This window comes from Natator depressus, chromosome 7 (genome assembly GCF_965152275.1).
Source record: "Natator depressus isolate rNatDep1 chromosome 7, rNatDep2.hap1, whole genome shotgun sequence".
Lineage (NCBI taxonomy): Eukaryota > Metazoa > Chordata > Testudines > Cheloniidae > Natator > Natator depressus.
Window position 1 is genome coordinate 22,471,469 of NC_134240.1, and position 25,747 is coordinate 22,497,215.

General features: G+C 48.1%; 1 protein-coding gene across 2 annotated transcripts; it reads right to left on the reverse strand.

Annotated features, from left to right (window-relative positions):
• Positions 1-1,597: 1,597 nt before the first annotated feature.
• On the reverse strand, positions 1,598-25,651 carry TPRA1 (transmembrane protein adipocyte associated 1). 2 transcript variants are annotated; one of them, XM_074959694.1, is made up of 11 exons: positions 25,538-25,651; positions 17,146-17,354; positions 16,860-16,992; positions 13,981-14,067; positions 11,880-11,952; positions 10,762-10,841; positions 9,255-9,365; positions 8,564-8,624; positions 6,880-6,982; positions 6,009-6,089; positions 1,598-4,668 (listed from the first exon to the last, which is right to left on the reverse strand). In XM_074959694.1, exons 2-11 carry the CDS (start codon positions 17,340-17,342, stop codon positions 4,434-4,436), a joined length of 1,161 nt encoding a protein of 386 aa, XP_074815795.1. In that variant the 5' UTR covers positions 17,343-17,354; positions 25,538-25,651; the 3' UTR covers positions 1,598-4,433. The 2 variants fall into 2 exon arrangements, with proteins under 2 accessions (XP_074815795.1, XP_074815796.1); XM_074959695.1 differs by having other exon boundaries at positions 17,146-17,349; positions 25,538-25,644.
• Positions 25,652-25,747: the final 96 nt, after the last annotated feature.

The following is a 25,747-nucleotide window of genomic DNA, read 5'->3' on the forward strand; positions in this document are numbered from 1 at the left end:
CTTAGCTCTAGCACCACATACATTTTAATGCCTGGCCACTATTTTGGTTTTCCTCCTGTGCCACCCATGCTGCGTAATGCTACAATTCAATAGCCATCTTATCTATGCAACTGCCCTATTAGAGGCACCAAATACAAATGCAGTTGGACATAAAAGCCAAAAGACAGAAGATGCCCTGAACCACATTCACTCCTGCAACTGCTCATCCCAAACCACAGCCTGACACCCAGAGCCACAGGCCCTTCACCATAAACCGCCAGCCCTACAGACCCCCTCCCCAAGGTACAGCCTGCCATTCTGAACTACTGCTCCTGCCACCCCTTCCCTAAGCAGCTGCTCTTGCAGCTCCTCACCCTGAGCCACAGACATCTCAAGCCTCTGCCCCAATCATCCCTCACTCCAAACCACCACCAGTCACCCCAACCATCACTGAAGCCCTTGAGTCCCCTACTCAGAGCAGGGCCTGCCACCGGACATTGCCCACAAACACAGGAGAGACAAGCATCCAACTAGCGGCAGGTTCACTCCCCCCACCTCCCCTTTTGTTGCCAGCCTAATGTCCACTGCCAGATGCTGCCATTGACCTGCGGGAGCAGGCCAATGAACTACCCCCATCGATGATGGTTGCTAGGCAACATAGCATTAGCAGCCTGTCTGTCTGCCTATCAGGGGACAGCTGACAGAACAGGAGCAGCAGTACCAGCAACACAGAAGCAGCAACTGCACAGATAACCCAGGTTCCCTCCAGGGAGGAGCCAACAAGACCAAGGAGCCCATCAAGGCAGCCAGACCCCACCAAAGGGGAGCACAGGGCAGCATCCCAGCCCAAAAGAGGTGGAGAGAACAGAGAGCACAAGGGTCCATGAAATCAGCTACAGAAAGGCGATGGGGGGGGGGGTTATTTTTAAGAGTATTTTTCTAAATGGATCTTAAAATTCATGTCTCTCAAACAGGACTATCTGCAAATAGTGAGCATACATCAAGCTGCTTTGTCATAGGAAGTGGCCGCAGCAGCATTCTGCACAAACTAGAGTCTGGACAACTGGGACATAAATAAGGGAGCTGTTAGAGTCAAGACAGGAAGAGATGAAAACTGAATGACGGTTTCAGCAGACAAAATGGTATCCGCACAGGCAACGCTGGGGAGGCGGCTTGGTTTGGAGTAGTGCTCTGGAAGGTGGGGTTGCGGTCGAAGGTGGCAATAGCCTTGTGGACACCTGGTAGCAAGCTGCCCCCTCTGGAGTAACCTCTCTGGCCAGCTCAGGATCAGTGTTCACCAGCTCTGAAAGCTGCATCAGGTCTGAGACAGGACTATGGAGTGTGTGCAGCACAAAAGAAGTTCCAGGTAGCCCACTCTTCAGCACCAGGAGGAAGAAGAGAAGGATAGCTGAAGTCTTAATTGACTTAATTACTTGGAATTGGGGACCAGTCACTTCAGCTCCATACTGTTAGATGGTTATTGCTAAGATAAAAGACTATGTACAAAAATCACAGCCTTTCCCTTTGAAAAGGGGATGTTACATAAACTATGGCAGATATATTTTTTTAAAGATTCTGAAGAGCATTTACACAGCCTGGGTGATTTGAGAGAGGAAGTGTTACTGTTTATACCAAACTTCATTTTATTTACTTTACAAACAAAAATATACATTACTCTATTTTTAATCTCCCCCAGCCCCCCCAAAAACATACACACACTTCTACTCATGGACCATATCTTGTGCTGGCCTCAGAGACGTTACAGACATAAAAAGACAACAGATGGAAGATCAGTCCTAGACCTAGTGCAGAAGCTCCTCAGCAGAAGACAATATGGGACATTCAGAGACGATATTGGGGAACACTGAATCTTGGAGAAGGGGAACTTATGGACACACTGAACATCTGCCCAGCTGATCCTTTGGCATTTGATTTAGCAGATAATAGGTTGTATTCATAGTCTGTTCTTCACATCACCCAGGGGAACAAGAAAGTCCTCATTTTCAGGGTCTTGAGGAGTCTCAGCATTTACTCCTTGGGGTGGGATAGGTCTACACAAACAAGACTAACACTCTTGAACCAGTCTGCAAAGCCCTGCCTCCCCTAGGGAATTTTTTGCAAGAGTTCTCCCGCTGTTGCTACCCTGGTCCAACTTCAGTGGTGTCAGCCACCCTGGTGGCCTAGTGCTTCCAGGATTTCAGGGCGCATGCCCTCTAACCCAACCCACAGATGCAGTGTTTCAAGCACCCTCTCCTAGGATCCCCACATTGCTAACACCAATGGAGCTAAACTGGTGTCCGCAATGGTAGGAAACTGCAACATGTCCCTAGTATGGAAAAGGCTGACCTGGCCAAGTAGCTTGACAGAAAGGAAGACCAGTCTCAGCCTCCTCCTGTCTGTGTCATTCCAGGCAGTGGGGATTTAAAAGGCTCTAAGGAGCTACACGAACAGTTCAGCAGGAGCAATCAGAAACGTTTTTCTTTAAAAAGTAGATAAAAGTTTTAAAAATAAACCAAAGCATCTTTTCCATCATGTCACAGCACTGTCTGCAGATCAGCAGGGCAGAATCCAAAGGCAGCGGAACGTCCTGGCCGTAGAGAGGCTGCACTGCTCGTTAATGAGAGAAACAAGGTGCCTACCTGGCTTCAAAGACCTGCACTAGCTTCCAGTTCTCACTCCTGGTGTTTCCCCTATCCCACATTGAGCACTTCTGGAAGCTGGCTGTGTTACCTTTGCCCCCGTCCCACTCACAATTCAAACCACCACCACACCACAGGATGACCATTTCCTAAAATCTTCGCCTCCTTCACTTTCTTTGGCTGCCAGGCACAACAAACAGTCATAGGAGAGACACACAAAAAATCCTCAAATGTTTAAAATATTCTCACCCTGCCATCTCCAATGGAATGCAGCCACTTCTTATGTCAGAGCCTCCACCGCCCCAGAGATCCCCATTGGAATCGCACCCCCGCAGTGCTACAGGCATAAACCTATTTGCCATCAGTGAATACAAACCAACCACAGAGGTGCCACAAGACTGGCTGCTGCAGCTTTCAGTGGAACAGCCACGTGTTTGGACCACGATGAGGTCCAGGAAAGCCATGCCAGATCGGAGAGATGCAAGTTGTTCCTTCACTGTGAGGAGGGTAATGGCAGGTCCTGGATAGTCTTTAAAAGAACCACGTTCTAAGTGCAAGGAAATAATTTCAATACATCCAGCTATAAAATCTGTTTAGGCCAGTGAGACTGTGCTAGGCTGCAAGCTGTAATGCACCACAGGTCAGGAGAAGGAAGCTGCCACAGAAGTAGTAGCAGTTTGCCTGTCTGCCTGCATCCCATCTACCACCCAACCTAAAACACTAGTCACCTTGATCCTAGCACTCTGCTGGCTTCCTAGAGTTCTTGGTCGGTTATTGGTCATTGGCAGCCAGGACTCATCTGGGGCTTCTGCTCTGCCTCAACCATCTGAACTCCTCTGGAGCCTTCATCTTCAGAGCCAAAAAGCTTCCTCCTCTACAGCCTCCTTGAGCTCTGGAATTCAACCAGGATTGTAAAGCAGAGTGCAGATCTGAAAAACCTCACACTTGGCCGATTTTATTCTTAAAATTCAACCCTAATTCAGTGTAAAATACATAGCCGCTTGTCATCACAAGTTCACAGTAGGAGTTCAGTTACGCATAAGCGTGATCTTCAGAGACCCTTCCATAGCCACTGTCTCTCCAACAGACAGCAATGCTGGCTCTTGAAAAGTCTCTTTCCTTGACCCAAGATATAGCTGATCTGCGAAATCCCAGACAGTGCCCCTGTAATGGTCACAGGACACATTTAACAGTTCGTTCATCAGTGAGTCTTCTCCCATATATGCCCAAAACACTCCTTGTAATTCCCATTTTACTACAGTTCATCATTTCCACCAGTATCTGCTGGAATTGGGGAGTAGCCCTACTCTCCCAGGCCTCCTCTCTCCAGACAGCGCTCTTCCTACAATACAATGCAGTATGACTTGGAAATGAGACCTGTTGAGACAGCTCATGAAAGCGCCTTTGGCTCCATGTACTGAATGCTTCGTACATATGCGCCATGGAGAAGCCAATCTCAACTCGCCCACCCCAAAATCCCACTCCCCTCCCAGTTACACAAGTGTTTTCAGTCACTGAAAAGGAATGGGTGCCAGCCAGGCCCATCTTCTGGGTCACAGCTACATCTGAAACACCAAGGATCAGGAAGGTTCAGCATTTAGATATTTATGAACAAAGCTGGTCTAGGCTGTTATCACATGAAGATACAAAAGGTCCTTCTGGGAGGGCTGGAGCCGTTTTGTTCCATGATGGGTTTTTAAAAGCCCAGGGGAAGAGGGAAAAGCCACACCAAGTGACTGAGGACCAGTCTGTGATGCACATCCTAGCAGCTGTGTGATCAGGGAGGGTGGCATCGTGCTGGAGGTCTGGATTGCTTTAGGCATTGATGGCTTTCCAGCGGTCACTGTCAATGCTGTTGACACTGCCCACATGGTAGGGCATTGAGGCGACGTCATCCAGGTAGGCTGTGGTGTCGATCTGGGTGCTGGAGTAGAAGCTGGAATCCACACCCTCTTTCTTGGCCACAGCGTAGGCATGGGGGAGGTGCACATCTACATCCTCAGGCTCGTCCACTTGGCATTTGTAGGAGAAAAGGATCTTCGGCTCAGACCTGGAGTCAGGTAAAACAATTAAGATCTTTGTTAAGTGCTGCAGTATCACAAGAGATGCAACAGCAGCTACAAGGAACCTGCACTGCCCTAAAGGACAGTCAGCCAGAGCACACTATCCCATGGTGCTAGCAACAGGAGAGTTCCATGATCGAAACAGCAGGGGGCTCTGCAGCTCAGCAATGAGGTACATTGGCAGAGCTACAATTGAACAGCCATGGCTGGAATGCGGTGTGTAGAGGAATATGCTTTCATCACAGCACATTTAGCTCCTAAATACCAATGGTGAAATCTTGGTGTCACTGAAATCAATGGGAGTTTTGCCACTGACTTAAATGAGGCCAGGCTTGCATCTCAAGGCTCCTCCAGGGGATTTCAGACTTGCTCCGAAAGGAGGCTTTTTTATCTGAAGAACCAGCAGTTTCCATCTACAGCCAATTCCAAACCAAACTTAGCCCCCTCCAGACTGCATATAAGGCCCCAGAGACAGTTCTACTTGTTCTGAGAGTACTTCAAGCCTTTAAATGGGGTTAAGAATCTGCTGCTTCCTCCCCCACTGGCAAATTGGGGGGAGGGATAGCTCAGTGGTTTGAGCATTGGCCTGCTAAACCCAGGGTTGTGAGTTCAATCCTTGAGAGGGCCATTTAGGGATCTGGGGAAAAAATTGGGGATTGGCCCTGCTTTGAGCAGGGGGTTGGACTCGATGACCTCCTGAGGCCCCTTCCAACCCGGATATTCTATGATTCTAAGATTCACACAAACATGCCTTTGTGTTTTGTTGTGTCCTGTTCTTGAAATATTGGTAAAATGAAGACACTGCATTTCCTTGGTCTGGCCACACAGTGGCACCTCAAGCCCAATAATCAGTTACTCAGAGAGCATTTGTGAGGGGCGGAGGGATGTTCAAGGAGTTCCCAGCCTCTGGTTTTGGATATCCATCATGCTAGCTAATCCACAGACCCTTTCTCTAAACCCATGAGCCAAAATACCAATTTAATCCTGCTGTGGGACTCAGGCTCCGACTAATCAGTCCATTATTCATTTCAGTGACCAACAATTTAGCTCTTACTAGTTCTTTGCAGATATTAACAGCTTAATCCTGACAAATTCCTGTGAGGAGTTTAAGTATTATCCCCATTATACAGATGGAGAAATGTAGTCCCAGAGAGGGGAAGTAATTTACCCACAATCACATAGGGAACAAGCGCCACAGCCAGGAACAGAACCCAGTTCTCCTGAGTCCCTACCCAGTGCTCCATCCACTGCTTTTATTTTACAAACGGGGCAAGTTGGGCACAAAGATCAACTGACATCAAAACCCCCTGTTGGTTTGGCTACTCACCCAAAGAAGCCTTTCAGGAATGCCACATAAATGAGAGGTGCAAAGAAGCTGAAGTAGAGGAACGTGGTGACGTCAACACAGCTTTGGAGGCAAGAAGAGACATGCGGTCATTTAGCGTCTGCTGTCTAATGAACACAACCATTCCATCCAGTGTCAAAGACACACTGGGCGGGGAGGGGGGAAGGGAGGGTGCGGGGAGAACAGCAGGAAGAACCTTCTATGAAACAAGTACATGACCTTGGTGCAAATGAATGAGTTCTGCCATCAAAGCCTCACCATTCCCAGGCCCTCAAGGACAGAACCAGCAGGCCCCAAGTGTCAACAGCACAGTCTCTCAGTCCAGTACATCCCAATTTAAACTCTGGGCGAGCTCCTTAATAGCAGGGCATTGCACCCCATAGCAGATCCTGCCAGTTCCAAAGCACAACTCAAGGGGTGTCCCCACACTACTTCTGGGAAACTGTCTGTCTCCATGTCTTCCATTAATATCTACTGGACATGGTCTCTCTCATTGTGAAAACCCCAGACAAGACGAAGCCAATGCCCCACCCTAGCACAAGAGGCCAGTGTGGAGAGAGCTAAGGAACAAATCCACAAACCCCTCATTCCCAGTAGCTTCCTGCACTGTTGCTTTTTCCTACAGGGAGATCTTAACAGAAGTATTGTTTAATTCATGCCAACTGCTTTATTTCCCTTTAAGGACAGTCAGGAAGTTCATTATCCCAAGACTGCCTGTGGCAGGGGGAGAAGGTGACGCAAGGCACTCATTAAATAAGTCGTCTTAATTGGGCTACAGACTTCTCTTCCTCCTCCCAACCCAAGGACCCATCTACAGTAGGAGGCAGGATGCTGGGGCCCCCTGCATACATACCACAATCCTTCTATGATATCCACACAGAGAAGGGCGCTGCCCAAGCCCTGCACCAGATTCAGCAGAGCGAGAATTCCAGCATAGACATAAAAACTCTTCCTAGCTGTAAGACAGACAAGGACACAAGGATGAAATCTAACCCCATCAGCACTGACTGAATACATGATCATGATAGACACACTCTGCTTGATGGAGGCAATGCAACACGTGCAGAGGGGAAGTGTGTCAAGCATGTAAAGGGAGAGCGCTATGGAATGCTTGGAATGCAGGAAGTCCATGTCCCATATTTCTTCCCCATACCACATCTTCTGCCAGGAGCTCTGCTGGAGACCAGGAAATAAACAGCTATATATTAATATGGTTTAATGGATGAAACCACAGGCTCATGCATCATCAAGAAAAAGGTGGAGTTAAAAAGGGTGGTGTCAGGGCAACACATGCAAGTCTGTTACAGCTGGGCACGTTGACCCGGCATTGGTCACAAGGCAAACAAATGTGTAGCACAGGTGGCAATCTTGGACACAAAGGCCTGCGACTGAACCGGATGAGGTGCTGTGGGTCAGGAATGAAGGGCATTAGTAAAGCTGCATGGAGGACAGACGAGGCATTCTGCATCAGGTGTGAGGGTATGAGCAGAACTGAAAGAGGCAAAGACTGGAATAGCAGGGGATACTGCAGATCTGGAGCAAGGTGCATTGGCAAAACTGTGGTCTGGCGAAGCCAGCCCGGAACCTGCCTCCAGCATGCCCAGCATGTCCTCTCGCTTTGGTGAGCATCACATTGACAACATTTTTTTCCTTTAAAGAATGAATAATCTAATGCAAGTATTCCAATAACCTAAACCACCCATTCCCCAGTTCAGCTACTGCAGCCATTTCAGGATGCTCCAAATGTATCACACTAACAAAAATGGCAGAGCTGCCAAACCAGACAAGACTGATTAGTAACTCCCAAGTAGTCAGTCTGGAAAGCTTAGAGCTTTTCCTTCCCAAGTAGCCAGCCAGCAGCTGTATGCCAAGATGACACAACCTCACGTGCTACACAACAAGGGGCTTTACCTTTCAGAAGCCAAGTCCTTCCTTATGGTACTCACCACACCTTACAAGACAGTCTTACTAGGACTCAAACACATTACACCTCTCCCCACTCCCACAATAATGGAAATGCCCCATTCTCTTCATTCAATCCCTTGATGGTCACAGTGGGGACACAAACATGCTCTCTCACCCTCTGTCATCTCAGGAGGGAGAGACTCTGAAATGCAAGACATGCCACCATGCAGGGATTTCACCACACAAGAATTAGCTACTTGTGCTTTACAGAGCCCCAAAGTAACCCTCATTTACCATGGATGCCTACCTGCATCCCACTGTGCTCAGACATTTTTATCTGCCAGTATGAAAAAGTGCTGGCAGCTGGAGGGCTAATACTGACCAGCTACACCAAACCTACAGTATCCAAACCACCCAGAAAATGGAGATCCTACTGAGCAGCAAACCTCTACTCAATCCCTTGCCACATACCCAACGTCCCAGTCACTGGTTGAGGAGGGGTGTGTGTGTTTGCTGTAGATTTGGTTACAGGGGATACCTAAGGAAAATGCAAACCAACCCCCACCCCCAATACATGGTTCTGTCCCAGCATTGACTGGTTATGCCATATGAAGCCTGGTGTGTCCACTTACATGGCAGAGAAATCCGGTCTTTCAGGGGAGTTTTTGGAAGAATCACCACCAAGGAATAGACCTGTTGAGGCAGAAGGAAACAGCTAGGTCCTTGCCCCTTGCAAACTGTTCTACAGTTGGCTTGGGGTTAAACTGCAAAAGTCTCAAGGGAGTGGTGGATGTGCAAAGTGCCAGGCACCCCATTGGCACTATATAAATATGAATTCACAGGTAAAAGGAAGGGAATACAGGGAACCAAGCCATTGATATTAAAGCCAATGGGAGCCCTAGGTGCTCAGCACCTTGCTGGCTCAGGCCTTTAGGGGCTCTTCACTCTGGAATACTGGGAAAAGGCATCAAGCAGAGCTAGAATTTTGCTGCCAGAAATGGAGCCCCTCCCACCCAATCTTTATTTGCCCTCCCTACCCCTCTGAGAGGCATCAACTCCCAGGTGTTCCCAGTTACAGCACTGCACACAGGGAGTTACAAGAGAATAAGCAGGTCCCTTTGGGGAGCCAGGAGCTGTCTAGTGCCTGGGGTTTTGCATTTGACTACCTGGACCCAATTCTCACTATGCTGTTTAGAAGACATCAAGCAGCTAGGTAAGTAGAGATAATAGACACACTGACTAGGGAAAAGGTATCAATTTGATACCTCTCCAGACTGTCTTTCCATGTGTCTCAGGGAGGGTCAGAACATGCTTTGTCCTTACCAGAAAGAAGAAACAAGAGCTGGCAAGCCAGAAGTGCCTTCCTCCATGGCCGTAGATATTGAAGTCTTCTGCTGAGAGGTGAGCATCAGGGTAGAGGATCTCCAGTGTCCCCTAACAGAGATAAAGGCATTATCAGGACACAGCCCCTTACAGACCCCTCTATCTCCCACACACACACACACACACCCCCCACCACAGGATACTGGACAATGGATATTTGCATTTACACATGCTCAGACAACTGCTCCACTGAACCCTGCACCTTGCATTGCTCAGACATTCCCTCCCGCTCCCAGGCAATTCAGCCTCACCTAGGAAGACAGTGGATGAGATGTGGGTGAGAAGCTGGGGACTCCAACAGAGGACTCCAACAGAGCAGAAGGAGTGGGAACGAAGTGGCAAGGGTAGGTGTCTGTTTAGTAACAGATAAGCAGCCATCTGAATGTATGTGCAATCATATGTTATTGCAAAGGGAGAGACTTTTCCCCTGGGGCCTAGGGAGCAAGCAAGCCAGGGGACCAGCCACAGTGCTTGGGTCTGGAGAACAGCTCCTGTGATGTCCCAGAAAACAGAACAGATGGGAGTCAGGAGACTGGACTCCAAGTGCCGTATTCCCTCCTCCAGAACTGACACTTCCTACTGTAACATCCAATCTGTAAAACCCTTGCGCTTGTGCACAGCTGGGAAAGAAGACCCAGTCTCATATACCTGGAGCTCATCTGAAAGCAGGCTAGACAGATCTGATTGCACAGACAATGAAGAGAAAGAGGGAGTTACTGAATCCAGATACAGTTCAGCCACTTGGTATTTAATGAGGCTCTTCCAGCATATCATGTGGTAACAATCAGCTCACTGCCTCTGTATGTGAGAGCCCGAACACTGAACAATGACTGCCCTGTTACTCTGGTACTGCCTCAAATAGAGAAGCTATTACAAAGGGTTGGCCACTGCCACTAGTGAAGATGAGAACTTGCCCAGACACACAGCACATTGTTCAGAGAGAGCGAGACGCAGCTAATATACCAAGTGGTAATGTGATGGGAAGTGGCAGGTCTCAGCTCCGGAAGAGGCAGGAGAGGCGAGGCTGTGAGGGCCCACTGGACAGCTCTAGTTCAATAAGCATGTCCTGTTTCTCCTTCCAGTTAGGATGGAACCAAAGACTGGATTTGCAAGTAATTCCCTAGATGTGAAAAGCTCTAGCACCCACTCCTCAATCCCTTCAACGAGCCAGTCCCCGCCCTAACCTGGTATTGGACTCCCTGACCCACCACTGAGCCAGCCAGTCCCCTTGACTTGGGTTGTTTTCAATCCACTGCTCTAGAGGTGAAAGGCTCCAGTCTCGCAGAATGGAGATTACTCTTAGCCATGCTTCTTTCCTCCCCAGACTCCAAAGCAACAGGCCCCTTTCTCCACACAGCTGGCCACCTTTTCCCAGGCAAACACTGCTCAACACCAAACAGTGCATTCTCCTTCGCTAGCGCTAGCTTGCAAGCCCCAGTGTGCTCACCTGGGTAACAGAGTAAGCCAGGGACAACACTGTGGTGATCACCAGTACACGCTTGACACTGGACTTGCTCTCGAGATGACCTGAAAAGAGCAAGGAGAGATCATACCCCTGGTCACCCTCACCACATCACCTGTCTCCAGGAGCTGCTGTCACACTAGAAAGCCCTTGTCTACCTCCACCCGCAGTAGGAGGATTACAGCTCATTTAACCCATGGCAGCTGTATTACTGCCCAGACTGCTTAAGCCTTTCACAGGACTCAGCATGTCACATCTATAAAACAGGAGAGTCTGACCCTGTTTCCTTCCCACCTGTCCCCACCCCAGAACAACAACTTCCAGTACGGTTACAAGTCAGAGTGAGCAGCAATGTTATCTACATAGAACTGCTGGAAACTCTTCTCTTCAGAGAACAGTTAAAGGAGGAGTCAAGTCAGGGCCAATGTCATTTGGGAGAACCTGCATTGAGGTTGTGAGCCCTCTGAGGTGGGAGATCCACTGTTTGGATATTGCACTGATGAGCATGACAGAAATATTGATAAGTACACACATGCACCTGAGGACTACTTGATGCTAAGGAGCATCTCCCTGGGCTCAAATGAAAGCACCTCTGACAGGCTGCAGAGGAGGCTTCATCCTGCCCATGCCACTAAGAGGGAAGAGGCAGCAAAAGAAGGTGGATAGAAGGGCCACGGAAGAATCTCTCTCCCAAAGACAGTGGGGTTCAAGCAAATATAATAATGACTTTAAGAAGAATTTGCCCGTGGGAAGAATTTACATGCTGGAGGGGACATTTTCAAATGTCAGCTTGTGCACCAGCATCCTCTCCTTCCCCCAATTTGCATGCACCATCACCACAAGTGCACGTGTGACTCCAACATTCATGTGCTGTCCTGGCAACTACATGAGCCACACAGGAAATTGCACAAATGACCCTGCAGGTCATTTCCAATAACGAGAGTCTTACTTGTCTCCCATCTTTATTCTAGTGATGCCCCGCTTCACAGGATTACCCCACCCCCGCTCTCCTGCAGGCAGAGGCCAGGCTGCGCACACCACCTCCACGAAAGGGAAGACACACATCCGGAGCGCTGGAAAGCAGGAAGCCTTTTGGCACCTACCGAAGGCAAGGCCTAGAATCACCACACTCAGCTCAATGGCCAGGAGGAAGAATCTCGTGATCTCCCACAGGATCTAAGAGACAACAAAGACCAGGGTTAGGAGGGCCAGGAGCCAAGGGGAAATTTATTCAGTGAGACTCCACCCCCTTGCTCTGGGGGAAGACACTCTTGAGATGGAGCTGATCATTCACATACACCAGGGGTGGCCAAACTTACTGATCCTCCAAGGTGCATGTGATAATCTTCAGAAGCTTGAGAGCCAAGCACACCTGCTCAGGGCTTCTGCCCTGCAGCAGGGTGATGGGGCTCAAGGCTTCAGCCCTGTGGGAGGTGCCTGCCAGTGTTTGGAGCTTCAGCAAGAGCAGGGCTGAAGCCCTGAGCCCTGGCTGGTGCCTCCTGAGGGGCTGAAACCCCTAGATCCCCTCCCCACATGGCAGGATCCCCTATCCCCCCCACCCCACTTCAGGGCAAAAGCCCTAACCTCTCCCCGCCCACCCCAGTCTAGTAGGTGGAGAATGCGGGGCTCTGCAAGCCACACTGTAACTATAAGAGAGCCACATATGGCTTGCAAGCTGCAGTTTGGCCAGCCCTGCCATATACCTTCCTCACCCTTTGCAGAAGATGCAGAGGAGGGTGCCGAAAAGTAACTAACCCCCCAATGATACCCCTTGCCACAAGGCCCAGCACTGCACACACTGCCCACCCAGCAGAGGAGGACTGAGTGGGAAAGAATGATGCACCACCTGAAGGACTGAGAAAGTGACCCCAGTTCAGCATAGTTAAAGTCTTCCCCCTGGGGCAGGGCGTGTCATCTCTGCTGCATTCCCAATCACTGACAACCCAAACAACATGTGTCTTCATCACCTTAGAAACTAGGACTACTGGGACTATCTGCAGCAAAACTATGACTGGGAAAATTCTAGGGCCCTCCTCTGGTGCTGCCTATCCAGGGATCTCAAACCATAATAAACTCTTAAAGCCCCCTAAGGGGCCGGTAATTATTATTTCCATTTCACACATAGGGAAACCAAGACATAGAGAGGTGAAATGATTTTCCCTAAGGTGAAGCAGTGGTATATCTGGGATTAGAACCCAGGAGTTTCAGGAGTACCCAGTATACCCCCTGGGGGAGTTACTCATGAACTTCAGAAACCAGTCGCACAACAACAATTCCTATTTAAAAAGAGATGCACCTTCTGTTATAGCACCCCATCTTGAAAAGCCACGTAACAGCACATCCCCTGTAGGGAGTACTGGACAGGATATCTATGCCCCTCCATGATTTCCCAGCACCACAAACAGCAGAGAGCTGAACAGAGGCACAGACAGTTACTCTCATGAAATCTCATCCCTTATTTAATGTTCAGACCCTGATGCATGCAACAGAGGTTCAGGAAAAAGGTTACCGTGATCTAGCTAGCCATTCACAACAAGTAGTGTGTTAAAGAGCAGTGGTCTGCCACAGGGAACGTCAGGGAGAAAGGGAACCTAGAAACTACAAGGGCACCCAGGGAACTCTGACTAGAGAAGGTTACATTTTCTAGGTCGGACTTCTGCCTCCAACAACACAAGAGCTACAGAGCATTTGATTTAGGGGATGGCCTCTTGTGTTAATCATTTAACTCTCTAGAACAAAATTTACTTTACAAAGACGTTTCCTGTTTGCTCTTTGCTGATCCAGAAACATTCAGTTATTAGGATCACAATGGACTTCAATTGTTGTTTGTTCTCAGCACTCAGGAAAGTACCCCACATTTTTCACAAGGCTGCAGCCAGGGACATTAAAGTCTGGGTGTCGCCAGTCATTAGGCAATTGTAGGAGGACCTGGCTTAGCATCAAGATGCCTCGCTGATTCATTCTCTCCTTACAAGATGGAGATTTTGCTACTGTTGATGTGTTATTTAGGAAGTTCGTTGTTCCACAGATCTGGATGCAGTGATCCTTTGGATAGGGTTATCAAAACAAGACTCCACAGTATCGATACACCATGAACATTGCAGATAAAAACATTCTTCCAGTATGCATGTAAACAGGAAGCTGCTAATCACAAGGGCCATAACTGTGCAATGCAGAAGTGTCTAGCGTCAGTGCTGTACTCACCTTATCAGCAACTGTGGCAGCATCAGAGGCACTGACTGTCATGGAGACAACAGCACGAGCAATCCCAACTAAAGCCACCACAAACACCTAGGAAAAGAAAGCAAAGGTGAGCTGGTGCCCATATGCTGCACATTGCCCAAGATGATAATCAGGAATTCTGCTCTAGGAACCAGTTTCCACCTTAGCTTGGAAGCCTAACAGTTAGTACTCAGGGACTTCTGAGTCAGGGATGCAAGACAGAGTCCGGGGGCTGGTCTCCCTCTCCCCAGGCTTACTTGGTGTGAGTATTGCATAGGCAGCAGGCTTAGACCCTGTGAAGGAATGAACGCCTAATTTCCCTCAACAACCAGTGAAAGGAGCCTCTTCCAGTCCTTATAAACAATGGCGGGGGGGGGGGGGGGGGGGAGATTCTCCAGGGTTCAAGAAGCTAATTCTTTCTTTCCCATTCCCACCACCTCAGCCCAAGTCAATCAGCAAAAATACCACTCCCGATGAGGGCAAGTGCCTAGTGACTCAATATACAGCGCTCACCAGATAACAGATACCACAGGGTATCAGCTAACAGACCTCAGATCTGTTATAAAGCAGAGCTCCACAGACCATTCATTCAACACTAGCAACCCTCAGGAATGCAGAAGATGGGAAATCAGCTGAGGCCAAGGGCTTTCATGTTTCTGAAAACACAAGTCTGTCCAAGAAGAGTTGCCAGCATTGTGGGCTAAATTATGCGAAATCCTCTAGGGATATGAAGTGGATAAACCTATCCCAATGGGGGAAAGGTCAAATCTGATTAACCAGTTCACAAGCCTTACTGGCCTTTCCATGGTGAGGGTAAGCCGGGGGGCCATATTATCAAGTGTACTGCATGGGTGTTTTGAAGCATACCACCTACTACAGATCTTCATAGCACCTTCCTGAGCAGTCCAGCTTTACATCCCAGTGGGTGCTCTGAAGGACACCCTTGCAGTGGGGTGGGGGAAGGAGTGCAACCCCGGAGAGAACGCAGTGTTGCTTCTCAGTGTAGTGCAAGGTTGGGGGAAAAGTTGCGCTGAGAAGCAAAATCTTTGAATGCTCCATGGCACCAGTTTAGCAGCAATATTTTCCTCCCCTGTATGGGACCTGGATCTTCATTGCTCCTGCTCTAAGGGGCAAAAGACTGGCCTCTCCTCAAAGCCCATACTTAGTTTTAACAATAAAGAAACTGCATCAGCTCACTAAGGAATCAGTAAATCGCACTAATGCAACTCTTCAGGTAGGTTTTGAGAAGGGGAAAGAGGAGATGTAGGCTGTCTTTAGCTGTCACCAGTCCAACAGGCTGCACCATGCCCTGGGAGAGGAGAATCTTCATTCGCTTTTTAGAAACCAGGCAGAGAGCGTTGTCTGAAGGGACACTGTCAATTTACAAATCCTGATTTCAAAGGAAACATTTTATGTCCTCTTTTTCCTACCAGTATACCCGAGATTAGAAAAGGGAGAAATGCTTTGCACTGTCTCTGCTGTTGGGTTACTTCTTGCTCCTCCCAAAGCCAACAGTCTAGACAGTTTCACTTTTGTTTCTTTCCTTTAGTTTTTGGTCAGTTGCACTTTTCTGTTCCATGGCACTTGCTCCCTGCTGAGCCAATTGCACACACACACAGACACCATTGGGAAAGGTTTAAACCCAAATTTAAAACTATTGATAATGCTTTTTAAAATTCCTGGACATTTTTCTAATTATTAGATTGTTCAAATATTTGCTACCACCACAGGCCACTCCCTGACATGCAGGGCCTGCGTTACTTGACTGTACCCCCTTTCCACAGCTCAGAACTGCCAATTACAGATTGAGTCTAGGTTTGCTATTATCTGTGCCTCAGTTTTTCACACTTCCTGGTTTCTGTCTGTTACTACTCATTCCTAGTTTGAGGAAAGACACCTCTCCTCTTGCTCATGTATAAACAAGCATTTCCCTCTACCAAGGTGAACTCTTTCCTGCAGGGCACTGTACTGCTGCCGCATTACTCCCACTGACAGACAACAGATATACGCATGCTGTTTTGAGGCAGCCAGGGGCCTGACTGCACACCTGTGACAGCAGTAGCTACTACAGAGACTTTCCTACCCTGATTAGAGGCTGCATGTGACTTTTTAAACTGTGGAAAGGGAAAGGAGATCCTATGTGTTTGAGACTGTTCTCATCCACATGTTCTGTTTTCACCCTCCAACCTCACATCACCAAGAATCCATGAGAACACTCTCAAAACCAAAGCTGGGCCATCCAACTGGAACAAGCAGCCACTTTCCCGCTGCCTCAGAGAGGAATTCCCAGGCTGGGGGTCTCTAGGTTCCCGGAGCTCAACTGGAACCCATCACATCAGGATTTTCTATAGACGGTTAATGTGCAGTCTCTTTCTGGCAGCTTTCATGCATTTCATTTTTCAGGGGATTCGCTTCCACTATATCTCAGGGAAACGTTAGTGTTGTTTTAAATGTGACATATTGTAAGAGAGGCAATGAGCAGGGAAGATACAAGATACTAGATAGCAAGGTGAAGTAAAAAAAAAATTGCGCTAGATTAAAAACAGGTCACTTAATGGTAGAGAAAGACCCAACCCAAAACACCCCTATCCAAACATCCCCCAAGTCTCAGAGAAGTGGAATCCTGATCGGGATCCAAACTCTGAAGCTCTGTGCCCATTTCTAACAGTGAATCTTAATTTAAAAAGAAAATCTATATGTTTATGCAGGAGCCAAAAGGCTTTTACCTCAGAGGGATCTGACTCAGGTTCTCCCCGAATGATAAATGTTCTGGGAAGGCGGGTGAGGGCAGACAAAAAACAAACACACACACACCACTTTAACACTACCCAATCAATTCAGAGAGCAGTGCTGGTACTCACTAGTATGTAGAAGGCAGTAAAGATGGGGCTGGAGGTGGCATGGATCTTGGCCCTGGCAGAGGGCAGTTTCCAGAGAAGAAAGACAAAGAAAAGTACATTGGGAACCAGAAGCATAAGGTCCCAGTAGCGGACTCTGCAAAAAGTAAAATAAAATAGTTAAAAGTGCATTTGCATGATCTCCCTCTACCCAGAGGCAGGCGCCAGCCTCACTTTCCCCTGCTCCCACACCTGAAAGGGAAAGCCATCATTCCCTGGACAATGTCCAGCCCCAGCTCCTACACCTCACCTGGACTTCCCAATGTCTTCATATAACAAGAGCAGGCACTTGTGTGGCACAGTGATGTTGGTGTCGTTGATTGCCCATGTTGTTGTTTGGGGCAGAGCCGTCACATTATCTGAGGCCATAACCAGGGCAGTGGCAGCAGAGTGGGTGATATTGTTGTACGTGGAGAACCTCACCACAGACGTCACGGACTCGGACATCCTGCCTCTGCTCTGGACATGGTACAGAGAGTTAGAGTCACACACAGTGGGTGCTAAGACCAAGCATGGTACAACACAGAACAACCAAGATGAAAGCAAAAAGCAACCTGAAATCAACTGAGCAGGAAGATGAGCAAAGAGCGTCCCTGACATTAGACCCTATGTAACTGCATCCTACTCACTACCGCAAATTACCAACATCAGCCCTTTTCATCCAAGGAACTCCAAGCAGTCACCAACAAACTAAATCCCCACCACTTTTGGGATATAGGTTACTATCACTGTCCCTAATTTATAAATGTAGAAACTGAAGCACAGAGTTATTCAGTGACTTCTCCAATGTCACACTGGGGGACAGCCAAGTGTAGAACCCAGGGGCCCAGGGTCACAGTTACCTGTTCTGTCCACTGTACCACACACCCTCTCCCTAGCATTTTGAAGGAAGATGAGATTGGTTTCAGCAGGGGAGTGGGCAGTTACCATATGACCTGTCTTTCCTGAATGCATACACACACTCTCCTTGCCTATATGCCTGACCTATCTCCACATCTCTCAGGTACCAGGGGCTGCTCCTGCTGGGTTATTAGTTGTCATTCATATGTTATTGGGCCAAATTCTGCACTCACATCCATGAAATCCCAAGTCGTGGCCACTGACTTCAGTGGGGTTGCAGAAACCGGCCCCATGATTTCTTCTAAGGACCCAACCATACCACAGTCCCAACTGGGCTCACGCACATAGTACTTTCAAACAGACATGCAGATTATATACAGATCAGTCCAGCACCAGAGAAATGCAGCCTGTGAGGCAGTGTCATGCTATGCTTCATGGGACTTGATGTGTCATGGGGTTAAAGCAGACTGGGAGACGGGAGACCTAGATTGACAGGAGACCTAGGCTTAGATGATTTAGTTGGGGATTGGTCCTGCTTTTAGCAGGGGATTGAACTAGATCAGTGGTTTCCAAACTGGGGCGCGCACACACCCCAGGGGGTGCACGAGATGATCCCAGGGGGTGCGCGGCAGCAGGAGCGCCGCCGGACGGCACTCCGCCTTTTTTTTCTTTGGCGGCAGCTCTGCATGTCCACAGCCAGTGTTCCCCTGCGGCTGGTTTTCCGGTCTTCTTCCGTCGGCGGCACACCTGCGGCTCGTCTTCCGGTCTTCACCCTGGGAGTGCGCGAGCCAAAAAGTTTGGAGACCTCTGGACTAGATGACCTCCTGAAGTCCCTTCCAACCCTGAGATTCTATGATTGCATCACTAGTCCTGCAGCTGACGTGATGCATGACCTTGGTCCAATCCCCTCTCTACACAGCAGTTTCCCCTGCTGTAAATAGGAACCCGACCCCCTTGCAATGTGCTTTACATTTCACAGACCCAAGATGCAATACAACTGCAAAGTCCTGTTCTCTCTAGAACCCAGCTCTCCCCAGCAGAGCCATCACAGAGCACAGTGAGATGAAGAAAACCTGTCTACTGTCATCACAACGTCACATGTCTCTGGGTAGCGGGTGTAGACATGCCACTGATAGGGTATGGCCACTGAAAAAAAACCCACCACTCACAGTAGCCAGCCTCAGACACTGGTTCAACTGACTCAGGTTAGTGGGTCTCACACTATTGGGCTAAAAATAGCAGTGTAGACATTCTGGCTCAGGCTGCAGCATGGGCTCTGAGACTTCTCAAGGGAGGAGGGTCTCAGAGTCTGGGCTCCAGCCCAAACCAGGAATGTCTACACGGCTAATTTTAAACCCTGGAGCATGAGCAAGAATCAGTTGACCCAGGCTCAGAGACTTTCCATTGCAGGGTTGTTGGGGTGGGGGGTGGGGGAGGGTTTGTTGGTTTTTTCGCAGTGTAGATGTACAGATAAAGCTTTGGCAGCCAGTTTGCTGTAGCTAATCCAGGATTAATCTCAACAAAATTCCCCTTCATGTGGTTTCAAGCCACAGCCAGCACTGTGAAAGTGAGCAGAAAGGATGAGTGAGTTTAGGAAGGTAGGGGTTTTTGCCACATGCTGGCAGCAGGAGTCAGCAAATGGACACTCTCACAGATGGGAGGAGGAGAGGTACAGCTCGGTGTCATCTGCTGAACCTTTATCATTCAGGGTTTACTCTTCCAGGGGCTGCCTGAAACTCTCATACACAGAGCTGTTCTTTCTTCTGGAAAACTGGGATCCTTTCCAGGGCTTACAAGGAAGGGTGAGTGGGGGAGCTCTCTGCTAACAGACCCACTTTTCATCCCTACATTCTAACAGGTACTTGTTGGGCTGTGGATTTCTGTAATGATCACGGTATGTTTCACTGCCTTAGGTACATAACATTAAACAAACACACTCTTGGGAAGATTAACTTTGTGCTGAGGTGGCAATTGCTGTGCCAGAAATCCTAGTTTGGCAGAGGTTCCAATGAGTGACCTTCAGATTATGGAGACATCCTCTCCTCCCCCAAGAGGTGCATTTCATCTTCTCCACTTCCCACAATTCCTAATCAGCATAGTCACTGAAACAGGCATTTTCTCTAATTACTTTGCTCTATCCTTCTAGCCCGACACATGCGACGGACCTCTTCACTCTAGGAAGGGCAGGAATTGGGAAGGAAAGGGTGGATACCATCATGCTTTCCCACACAGCAGAGATTCTGCCTAACTTTTTTTTAAATAGGATTCCGAAGGCAGGGAAAACAGCACCATGAGCGCAGGGAGGGGAGAGAGAGTCATGAAAACAACTGTGAACCATGACACCCCAGTGACATCCACTCTGGGACACAGCATCTGACCTGCCTTCCCCAAGCAGAAAGAGCCTGGGTAGAAATCAGTCTATCTGGGAGTTAAATAGGAAAGAACAAACATCTTTCTTCTAGAGGGCATCCCAGAGACGCCAGATCCTCTCCTTAAAAGTCACCGGTATCATGCAGATACAACAGTGGTGATAAGCAGAGCTGGGCTGGCCAGATCTAAGATCTACAATCACAAAGCCTTGAAGGGCAAGTCGATACTGAGCTTGCCTCTCAACCAGGATACTAGTTCTGGGCTAATGCTATATGTCCTATTTTTCTTCCAAAGACGCTTGATAATAAAAGTAATAAGACATCTAGCACTGAGGAACAAGCCAGGCTAAGTTGCACTGTTTATAGTGGTTAGGGGTTATAGTAAGGAACATCAGTATAGTGAATTGATCAAGGGTCCTTGCTCTGCTCTCATTGAAGCACTGAGCATTTTTGCCACTGACTTCAATGGGAGGAGGAACAGTCTCCAGGCTACATAGCCTTAGCTCCTTCATCCACCACAGGATTGCACCTTAACAGCATATTCCCCAGGGCTTTGTCCAGTCTAGTCTGAAATACAATCAGTTGTATGTATTGGAAGAGATGTTTCATTAGGCCCTTCTACACCGCCAACACCACCATGTTAAACTCTGTTGATGCTGACCTAGGTTGGCCCAGGCTGTGTGGATGAGGCAAAATCATATTAAAGCCAGGTTAAAAAAAAAAAAAATTAGTACTATAGCTCAGGTCAGGTCCCTCTTCTTTCTCCCACAGGAAGTGTTTCTTTGTCAGACAGCAAATCAATTCACACTCTTCCTTCCCCATATTTTGGACAGAGCTGAAGCCATTCTGACCTAAACTACATCAATTTCTCTGCCCAAACCCTGGACTCAGAAGGGACAATAGAAACAGGAACATGTGCCTGGCTATTTAGATCTTACCATTATTATTTCTCTAGGCCTAGAAGCCCTAGTCATGGAATAGCATGGAGCACTCATGTTATTGTTGGTGTGACATAAAAATGGTGGGTATTTTTGCCCCCCTCACTAAAAAAAAGGTGGATTTTTTTTTTAAAATCTTATCTTATTTTTAATTAGGACATTCTAACAATTTCAAAGATAGATGAAGTTTGTGGCTGAAATTACTGGACAGCAGTCTGATCTCTCAAGGCCCGTCTCCTCCACAGCTGAGTTACACAGCTAGCAGAAAGAAAAGGAGGACTTGTGGCACCTTAGAGACTAACAAATTTATTTGAGCATAACCTTTCGTGAGCTACAGCTCACTTCATCGGATGCATTCAGTGGAAAATACAGTGGGGAGATTTATATACACAGAGAACATGAAACAATGGGTGTTACCATACACACTGTAACGAGAGTGATCAGGTAGTTGTAGCTTGGTTTCCCAGACTGGTGAGGAAAGGATATTTTTCTTCCTTTCTGAGAACCATGTTAGAAACCTGTTTATACATTACATGGCATGATCAGCAGCTTTTCCACGTACAAGCAGCCCTGATCACAGAAAACTCTGCTAACATCCATCACATTTAAATGCAACTGTTATTGCAATGTCTTTTAAGGTGAAAATAAGGGTTGGGGGGTGAATTGGGGGTGGGGAGAGGAAGGTTGAAACACAGCTTTTCAAGAGTCACCATATCAATGTTTGCTTCAAATTTCCTGCACCCTCATTTTGTCCTCGGGACAAGCTCACGCGATGGGTTTTTCCCACCCAGTGGCAGAAATACATTTACTTAATTCCCCTCTCCCCTCCCAGTTTCAATTTCACATCAGAATTTGAAGCAAGTTTTAAAAAGAAAATCACAATGCTAAAAAAATAAATAGCAGAAGTCTCAACAGTGACTCAAACCCACAATATAATGAAGCGTAGGTTATGAGCAGAGTCCTTCATACATATCCCTTAGATTAGCACAGCAGACAGGAAGATAGTGCTGCCTTCTCATGGAGGGGTGAGAGGAGTAGCAAAGAAACCCACAGTAAACGAAGTCAACATACCCCATGTAGGAGAGGAGGGAAGGTGGGATGACCACCTGCTTAAAGCAAATGAAGGACTCTGGTGATCCTCACCCCCACTCCAGCTCCTTTACATCACACACCAGAGGTACCAGAGCAGAATAAATGGGCCCTAGAAGCCCTGGTTCCAGCCACAAGAAAATTGCCCCAGTGAAGGCAGTAAGGATGCCTCCAAAGAGCCACCTCACCAACCACCCTTGGTCCCAAACAGCACTGTAGCCATAGAAGGCTAGGTAACTCAGGCCCCTATGTCTAAGAGAGATGTTTGTGTCATGCCGGTGGCCTGGAGCACGACTTAAAGATGTCTTAGTCACCCCCACCCTTCAGCTACAAGTTCTGAACAGTACCACATAAGAGAATCTCACCTCAGTTATTGTCTTAGTTCTGTCACCCAAACACTGTGACAACTCAGGCAAATCACTTAGCCTCTCTGTGTTTCAGCTTCCCCATCTGTAAAATGGGGTATTCCTCATCTGCCTCTCCAATAGGGCTGTAAAGTTAAACTCATTAAATTCTGTAAGGTACTTCAGGATCTTTTGATGAGAGACACCTAGAGAAGTGCAAAATATTACGTGCACTGGACATGAAAGGTCTTAGCGTTCTGCCATTTGAGCTCACTTGACCATGCCAGAGCAGACTTGATTGAGAACAGAGATTTTCAACCTGTGATCTGCAGACCCCTGGGGGTCTGCAAACTACATCTAAGATTTTGAAAGGGGTCCTCACCTCCATTTGAAATTTTTTAGGAGTCTGCAAATGAAAAAGGTTGAAAACCACTGGTTTAGAACACAATCTAGTTTTTAAAAGCTAGTGTTTTCTGATGTGTGTGAGGATTAACAATAGATGCAACATACTCTCACACACAAGTGTTACCACTGCCATCTATTTCAACAATTTCTCTTTCCTAGGTATCCCACCCTTAGTACCGCACAGATATTTTTTGCTCCATGTTAGCAATGAGTAATTTTTAGTTGATCACATATTGCAGAATATTTCGAATTTAGTTTCTGTTCACAATGAGTACCTGGAGCTCAACTACATTGCAACCAGTATCGTGGAGTGATCATATTAAGTACCACAACAAAAATCTTCAATAAGAAAGACTGCTTGTGCACCCTTGGCAGATTTAAAGTCCAACATATCAACTGCCTTCAAACTCACCTAAAACAGTATCAAAATCCAACAGAATTGTTTGAAAAATCTTAAGTTTGGTCCTGATTGTGCAATGAGCTCTGAGTGAACAAGGTCCTGAGCCCGCATGGAGCCCCACTGTAGGATCAACACCTTATCATTAAGTAAGAAACTCAGGCCAACATTTTAAAATGTGTATACCTCATGTTAAACACCTAATTCCATACTTAGCACCTAAACAAGTAGCCTAACTTTCTGAGGCACTGAGTACCCACCACTCCCAAAAGAGTTTGAAAATCAGGCCACCTATGAGGTGTCTAACAAGACACTGAACTTGAGGCACCCAAGTTTGAAAAGTCTGGCCTAAAATTTAAAATTTAAGTAAAACTTGCTCCCAAGTTAAGAGGCCAGGTCTGTCAAATTCTGTTTCCAGTCATAACAAGAGCTTTGTTTGGGAACACAGGGGTACTTCAAAAAGGGATTCAATAATCATCATAAGGAATTCTCCCAAACGTCTCCCACTTCATACAGTAAAGCTGCACTCCCTCTTAGTAAAGGCTTGTAAAAGAATAGCATTTGTACATTCTCAGGCAGATCCTCAATATGCAGGCTCACATAAAGACTCCCGGTGATGGCTATAATTCACACACGATGCAGTAAGTTGTTGGTGCTTCCTAACAACAGCTGGGCCAAGCTGCCACTGCCTTCCATCTGCCCAGGAAATTTGCTTAATTTCCATTTTGAAACATTCACTTCTCACGGAAGAGGTTTGCAGTCAACTTCAATGTTTCTCAAAAACAACACTGAAAGCTCCCAGTCAGCAGCACCCAGGCAGGGAACAGACATTGTGCTGCTAGAAGTTACTGGTTTAAGAAACCCAGTGTACATTCAAAAAACACAACTAGCAAAAAGAGAGAGTATTTCTCATCTTCTTTAGAACTCCTGAGACCAGCAACAACCTCCCCAACATACACACATCCACAGAATAAATAGATTGAACAGGTATTTATTTCCCATTGAAGCCTAGTCTACACACAAAGAACCTGTCTACACCAGGAAAAAAGGTGTATTGTTAAACTGTAATACGTTACACTAAAATCCTAATGTAGCCAGAGCAAGTTATAATTTTAACATATGTTAGCAGATCAGGAGAAGTCCTAGGCTTCCCGCTAGCATGTTAAAACTATCCAAACACACCCCAAATTACTTCACTATAACTAAAGGTTTGTTTTAAAGCTATTTAGTTAAACCTGTGAAAACCCTTGTGTGGACACCCTTGTGTCAGTTTAAACCTGGATTATATCAATTTAGCTTGTATTAGTAAATGTATAGGCACAAACTAAACCTACATAACCTGTTTTTAACTGATACAAATGTGTCCACATGGGGGTTTGCAACAATTATTTTAGTTTTTAAAAGTGATTTTAAAAACGCATGCCACTTCTGCATGTCGCCAACCTCTAAGAAGCTCATCGCTCTCATATTAGCACATACCTGCCCAAAGGAAGGCTTGAGGAGGGGGGATATGAATCACAGAAATGCAGGGCTGAAATGGACCTGGAGAAGTCATCAAGTCCAGGCCCCTGCACTGAGGCAGGGCAAAGGAAACCCGACAGGTGTTTTCCCAACCTGTTCTTAAAACACCTGCAAGGACCAGGATTCCACAACCTCCCTCCCAAGCCTATTCCAGGGCTTAACTACCCTTACAGCTAGGAAGTTTTTTTCCTAGTATCTAACCTAAACCTCCCTTCCTGCAGATCAAGCCCATTGCTTCTTGTCCTACCTCCAGCGGACACGCAGAACAATTGTCCACAGTCCTGTCTAGCAACCCTTAACAGCTGACTAGTGTGATCAGCCCCACACGGACCTCCGTCCTTGAAAAGATTTTGAAGCCCAGGGCGTCCCGAGGGCCCTGGCCACACAGCACCCGGCACCGAACTGACCAGCCCCGCGGCGACTCGCCCCTTCCCTGTCTCCCCCGCCAGCCCGCGCCTGGCACCAGGGACACGGACCCAAGCCGTGTCCAAACAGGGCCCCGCGGACACCAGCGGGGCCCGCCCCCCACGGCTGCCAGCCCGGCAGCGACCCCGCGCCTCGGGGGGTGCCAGCCTACAGCCCCGCCAGGCCTCAGGCCCGGCGCCGGGCTCCCCCTTGCGCGGAGCTGGCCCCAGCCGCCCCCCGGGAAACCCTCCGCCCGCGTGGGCGCGGGGCTCCCTCTCCCGGCGGGGGCCGGCCAGGCGGCGGGGAGCCCGGCCGCGCCCACCCCAACCGTCACCTGCTCGGCAGAAGCCGGCGCTGCCTGACCGGCGCTGCTCAGCCGCGAGCCCCCAGCCGGGCCAACCCCCAGCCGCGGCTCCGGCAGCTTCCACCGGCGGCGGGCTCGGGGAGCGTCGCGAAAGAGCCACCCCACAGGGGAGCCGCAACCCTGCCCATGGCAGCTATCCTCCCGCTGGCGCCCCCATTCCCTCCGGGTGGGGTCTCCTGC